Here is a 6,667-nt window from a genome sequence, read left to right on the forward strand (position 1 = left end):
TGTGTGTGTGTGTGTGTGTGTGTGTGTGTGTGTGTGTGTGTGTGTGTATTTGTAGTTGTGTATTGTGGTTGTTTCTGTCTGTGAAGGACAGTGTAATCTGTGTGTGTGGTTCACGTTTTGCCCACAAGGATAATAAAGGATAGTAAAACCTCAAACCACCTGCATTTTGGGAACCAGTCAACAGTTCACTGCTTAATAAATACAATAAATTATGTCTTAATGACAGTCTAAAAATGCATAAATATTTCTGTGAGGGTTAGGTTAGGGGATAGAAAGTATCATTCGCTCAGTTTAACTGTGGAAATCAATCAAAAGTTCCCACTATCATAAAAAAACAAATGTTTGTGTGTGTGTGTGAGTGTGTATTGCTTAACTTCATAGATATAGAGAAGAGCAGCATATTAATATGAAACATTGATCTTTTCATAGACTGACACTGTAGAGATTTTTGGGTTAATATAGTGTTTTTAGTAGTGCTGTCAAATGATTAATCGCGATTAATTGCATCCAAAATAAAAGTTTTTGTTTACATAATATATTTATGTGTACTTTGTATATTTATTATGTATATATAAATACACATACATACAGTATATATTTTGAAAATATTTACATAAGTATATACATTTATATATTTATATTCTTATATTTTATATTATATATAAATATATTTAATATATAAAAATAACATATTTTTCTTAAATATATACATGCATGTGTTTGTATTTATATATACATAATAAATATACGCAGTGTGCACACATATATTATGTAAACAAAAACTTTTATTTTGGATGTGATTAATCGCTATTAATCGTTTGACAGCACTAGTTTTTAGATAATACTTCCTGCTCTAAAATCTGATTGACTGCACATAAATTGAATTTTTTTATTAAAAACAACCTGAACTAGCAGTTGAAAGAATTGTTTATTGTGATTATTCATAAATATTTAAATTAATTATTTAACATTGGTATCCAATGTTATATTTATCACAGAGTTTTAAACTTTTTGATGCCACAGATCCCCAAATATAATGAGCCCATTCATAAAATATTATGGCAGCTATATATTTTCATGTGTAATGTGACCTATTTTATTTTTTTTATTTTTTATTTTATTTTATAATTTTTTAACCACTGTTTTATCATGTTGCTATTGTTATTATAAGCCACTTGAGTCAGTGATGATGTACAATGATTTTTAACATGGTTAAGTGACCTTGTATCATCTAACAGTACATCTTAACCATCGTAAAATCACTTGTATACTGCACAGCACTGTGAAATGTTGTGAATTATTGTAGTTTCATAATTCATCTGATGTAAACATCTTTAAAAATGTAGAGTTTGCATATAGTGTCACATTATTTTAGAATGATATTTTAAACAATTGCCTCCAGCTATTAGTTTCACTTGCCGGCTCAGTAAGCATTTTTATAGCAGCATAACAGAAATATTTCAGCAATAAAAAATATGTAGTCAGTCAGTGTATAGACTGTTTATATATTTTATTTATCTTTATATCTTTTTTATATTTTATGTTTAGTTATTAAAATATAATCAGTATTATCATTCATTTGAACATTTTCCTGAATTATTTTACAATTTTTTGTAATTTAAAAAAAAAATAATTATTTTTCGTGCTTCAGAATTCATGATTTTGCATCATTTATGATGAACCCAAGGCTCAAATATTGACTTTTACATTGAATGTCAAGTTCTTCCATAGACTTTATGTGGAATTATTTGACAGATTAGCAAACATCACGCCTCATTAGTGTACACTCATTTCACATAGTAAACTTAATCAATGAAATTGATGGAAATGTATATGTGTGTGATACACAGTTGCAGTATATTCTCTCAGTATTCACAGAATATAGAGAGATGTATGTAAGCATTTCCTAGAAGTTCCTTGTCAGTTGACGTCTGTGTGTGGCGTTCTTGTCGAGTCTGTGTATGTTGACCCTGTGTTTGTTGCTGTAGGTGGGCTGGCAGTTGAAAAACTTGGTAAGCTCTCTGCGCGGGGACCCTGCCGGTGTGACATTGACCCTGAAAAAGCGTCCCCAGAGCACGCTCACCTCCGCCCCAGCCCTACTAAAGAACATGAGATGGAAGCCCCTGGCCCTGCAGGTAGGATTCAGATCGCCCTGTCCCAAACGCTTCATCGTTTTGGGCTGCACTTCCCCCTTTATCTGCCACCTGCTCCCTGACCCATCTTAGATAGGGAACTGACACTTTGACTCCATTTCCCATGATGCACCTGCCTGCTTACATGTCGCTTTGCATTCAAACATCCTACTTCTGACTGAAATTTTGTAACAAAGCTATAGAAATCAGTTTATTTTGTGTAAATAACAGGACTGTTGGATATCGGAGTTGCCTTTGTGGTTCTTACGGTGCTTTTCAAGTCATTTGCATTAACATCACTAACCTGCCTTAAAAGTGTTGCGGAAAGTGTTTGTGTCTGCGCCAGAGAGAGCAGATTAACTTTAATCAGCTTTTGGTGAAGGATTCAAGTTTTGTTCTAGACTTGTGACTCTAGGCTAAACTTTTAGCCATTTTCCCCAAACAGATATGTGTACGTCTCTATCTTGGCGGCTGTCATCTTACATGCTCATTTCACTGATTATATGCACGTGCCTCTTTGTGCATGTCATGTCTGTACATCCAACTGTGCAGTCTGTGTCACAACCCCTGTTCCCAGGCATTCAGCTCACTGGAGACACTAATCACACGTCTATAGTCTCTGAAGCCATTGTGTTCTCTGGAGATGTTGCAAATGTTTCCATAGACTCCCACTCATTATGTCAAAGCATCCTGACCCAGAGATCCCAGTGCACTGTTTACTGCAGACAACAGTGCAGAGGGACTGCGCCGCCGTCTTGCTGCTCAGGGACCTATTAATCTCTAACCCTTACACTTGTGACTGTCTGCAGATAACAGTGTCTGGGTAACGTCCTGGAACAGAGCTCCATTATTACATTTAGTTGTGCCCTCAGACGTTTTACCAGTAGTTCGAGCTCATAGTAGATGTGAACTTTGATCTTTAATTCAATGATCTTGTCTGCCCAGCAGCCAGTCATTCCCAGGAGTCCCACCAGCAGCTCGGCCACGCCCACAAGCACCATCAGCACACCCTCCAAGTGTGATAGCTCCGCCCTCCAAGACCTATATATCCCACCCCCTCCATCCGAGCCGTACACACCCAGGTAAACTCATCCAGTAAAGGCTTTTTTATACTTCAGCTGCTTTTTTTCTTGAAATTTACTCAAATTCTTAGTCAACTTAGTCAATCTTACATCAAAAACACTTGTATTTTGTTCAACGTCCTTAGAATTAAACAAGCTGCTGCTTTTGCTACTGTACATTTGATACAAGAAAACATATTTGAATATGCCTGTTTTAATTAGGACTGCCCAAATCCTGGGGCAGTTGTGGCGTAATGGTTAGAGAGTCGGACTTGAAACCTGAAGGCACCGAACCCCCAACTGCTCCCTGGGCGCCGCAGCAATATGGCTGCCCACTGCCCCGGATGTGTGTTCACGGTGTGTGTGTGTGTTCACTACTCTGTGTGTGCACTTGGATGGGTTAAATGCAGAGCACAAATTCCGAGTATGGGTCACCATACTTGGCCACACGTCACTTCACTTTCACTAATTGGCTAACCTCTGTATGACATCAAAGTACGGCGAGAGAAAGCATAAGGAGATGTCCACACTCTCGCAGTACATTGATGACACACACCCATTGGTCCAAGCAGCACTGCTTCAAGTCGAGCGCGGGCCATCAGCAGAAAAAGAAAATAAATAAAACAGTAAACAGCCAAAGGACGTAACTTAGAACGGGAGATGGATCGGTTTGTGAAAGGGAAGACAAAAGCCATAGATGAAGTCGCACAGACCCAGGCAGGTGCTGGTCATTTAAAAGCTAAATGCAGAAAATATGACGAGGCATATCTTGCTCTCGGCTTCACTCACTGTGGACGCGGCAAAGCGACCGTTGCAAATCATTTTAACTTAGTACGTCATAAATAGAACAAGGCATCAGTTTAATGTCGCGTCGCATTCAGTGTACACAGCGTCACTGATTATAATGGTTCTACTGTATTTTGCCAAACAATGCTTTTTTTTTGAGCATCAAATCAGCATATTAGAATGATTTATGAAGGATTATGTGACAATGAAGACTGGCTGCTGAAAATTTAGCTTAGCCATCACAGGAATAAATAACATTTGAAAATATATTAATATAGAAAACATTTTAAATAGTGTACATACAGTACAATCTGAATATATTATGTTATGCTGTGTTTTTAGAGATGAGAAAGGCGGTCTCCTGGGTGAAGGTGGGGTACCTATCGCAAAAGGGTCAGAATCACCAAACTCATTCCTGGATCAAGAGTACAGACGACGATTTCCTCTCATGGAAGAGGAGGCTGTCCTGTACTGCTATGAGTACAACCCCAACCGCGGACCTGCAACATCCCGCCGAGAGAGCACACCCACTTACGGTACACAAGCACACACAGGCACAAAATGTTTTGTCTGTGAGCGCATTTCAGTACAAGCTTAGATGGTGCATCAGGGTTATTCACACTTTTAGCATGGGAAATTCTGCCTTTCTGCTTTTATTTTCCGCTAGCTTTTGCAGCAGATGCCTGAGGGACTGAATATTGACCCAGCAACTAATTCAAGGTGCAGACCAAACTTCAGTGAACATCTGCTAATTATAAAACAGCATGTAATGACCAAAAAACACAATTTACCCCAATTATGTTGCATAACTAAGTTGAGTTAATAAGAAAGCAGTTAATAAGAAATCGGCTTTAGATCCTGCTAAAGAACTGGTATGGGAAGCTTCTGCTAATCTAATGTGTTCTGTGAAGTATGCTACATGTTTTGCAATGCTGTGTGTGATTGTATGTTCTTTGAGGTTTATAAAGCGAGCATGTCTATAACAAGTTTCCTGCATAGGGGAGTCGGCTTCAGATTTTCTGTAATTAAACTCCAGGGAGCTGGGCTGCACTTTGTTGTGAGTGTGTAGCATTATATCCAGAACCAGAGAACTCAGCTCTAGTCGTTAAATGCCAGCATGAGCCACTGCAGTGGCACAGAATTGCTGACACACTCCATGCCCGCTGTTTCCCTAGAAAACGAGAGGACACATTAAATGTGACAGTTTGTCTTACACAAACACACACTCGCACAGACTTACCTTGGCGTCTGTGGAGAAAATGGATTGTGAACTGTCATTTTAACTTCCATCTTTCTATTCCCTGTCTTTCCATACATACACAGAAAGTGATGTGTGTGTATATGCGCATGTTTGTGCTTTCAGGTCGTCTGAGGCCCATCTCTATGCCTGTAGAGTATAACTGGGTTCCTGACTACGAGGACCCAGCAAGAATGAAGAGGGAAGGTCGGAGAGGTGAGTTTGTGTCAGTCACAGTAAATACACATGGTTATTCTCTAGTTTTTATTCATTCTTCTTCTTTTCACTCTGCAAAGGTATTATGGAAATCTTAGGTGTTCTGTTTTTCTGTTTATTGGTATTGGACACAATTTAAGTAAACTTCAACAACTTTTGGGTTTAATAATATATTATTAGCAAATAAAATATTATTAAAAACTATTTTGATTAAAAATCAATATAAAATGAACAATTTTATATCGTTTGACACTATAGCTGCAACCTAAAATGATCATATATAAATAATTATATATAATTTATAATATAATAATAATAATAAGTTATATATGTATATATTATATATAATACAATGATAAAATAGTTTTAGATAGCATGTCCTTGTCACGATCTGTGCTGGGAGGAGCGCGGAACAAGGAGACATGGAGTACATAAAGAGTTTTTAATCCTTGGAAAGACAGGGGAATTACACAACATCCAACGAGTAGAACCGACAAAGGAAGACTGAACAAACAGTAACATAAATACAAGGGATAATTACTAAACACAGGTGTCAGGAATCATAATCAAACTAAACGAGGACAGGAACATGACCAAATAATCCCGGAAGGTGCGTCCTCGCACCGTAGAACAACAGAGGAGGGGGAATGGGTGGGAACTAAGGAGGAGGTTCCGGAGGAGGATGGACACCCGGGAGGGGGCCGGCAGACAGAGTACAGGGAGGAGACGATGGAGGGAGGAGCCAGGGAGGAGGCAGGAGGGGCTTGGAGCAGGAGTAGTCCAGCTGGACCCAGGCCACAGCCATAATGACGGCCCACAGATGGAGGGAGGAGCCATGGAGGAGGAATGGCCGCCGACTCCAGGGGGCCGACCAACGGTGGCGGAGCAGGGGGTGCAGGAGCCCAAGGTGGAGACAGAGAGTCAACGAGCCAGGGGGATGCCGAGGATCCGGGGGGCCAGGGTGGAGCCGAGGGCTCTGGCGTCTGAGGCGGAGATCCGCGGCGGAGCCGGAGCGACTGAGCACCAAGGTGGAGCTGGCGGGAGGAAGGAGCCCAATAGAGCCGGTGGGACGGAGCAACGAGGTGCAGCCGGAGGAGTGGAGTCCTGAGGCGATGACGGGTCGACGCCCGAACAAGGCGGAGCCGGAGGGACGAGGGAGCCCGGGGGAGCTGGTGGATCGACGGGTGACGGTGGAGGTGAGGGAGCTAGGAGCCGAGGTGGAGCCGCTGGGTCTA

The 6,667-nt window shown here is 40.4% G+C and overlaps 1 protein-coding gene across 15 annotated transcripts in view; it reads left to right on the plus strand.

Annotated features, from left to right (window-relative positions):
- The window catches only part of LOC107663665 (connector enhancer of kinase suppressor of ras 2-like), a 105,484-nt gene that overhangs the window by 59,253 nt on the left and 39,564 nt on the right, over positions 1 to 6,667 (plus strand). For 9 of the 15 annotated variants that reach the window (XM_016453922.1, XM_016453919.1, XM_016453908.1 and 6 more), the window contains exons 9-12: positions 1,989 to 2,135; positions 3,078 to 3,214; positions 4,322 to 4,515; positions 5,343 to 5,432. In XM_016453922.1, the coding sequence (XP_016309408.1) occupies positions 1,989 to 2,135; positions 3,078 to 3,214; positions 4,322 to 4,515; positions 5,343 to 5,432 (568 nt within the window). The remainder of the gene's footprint in view (positions 1 to 1,988; positions 2,136 to 3,077; positions 3,215 to 4,321; positions 4,516 to 5,342; positions 5,433 to 6,667) is intronic. The other 6 variants (XM_016453909.1, XM_016453912.1, XM_016453915.1 and 3 more) reach the window with 2 other exon arrangements.

This window comes from Sinocyclocheilus anshuiensis, unplaced genomic scaffold (assembly GCF_001515605.1).
Source record: "Sinocyclocheilus anshuiensis isolate Anshui unplaced genomic scaffold, SAMN03320099.WGS_v1.1 scaffold928, whole genome shotgun sequence".
Lineage (NCBI taxonomy): Eukaryota > Metazoa > Chordata > Actinopteri > Cypriniformes > Cyprinidae > Sinocyclocheilus > Sinocyclocheilus anshuiensis.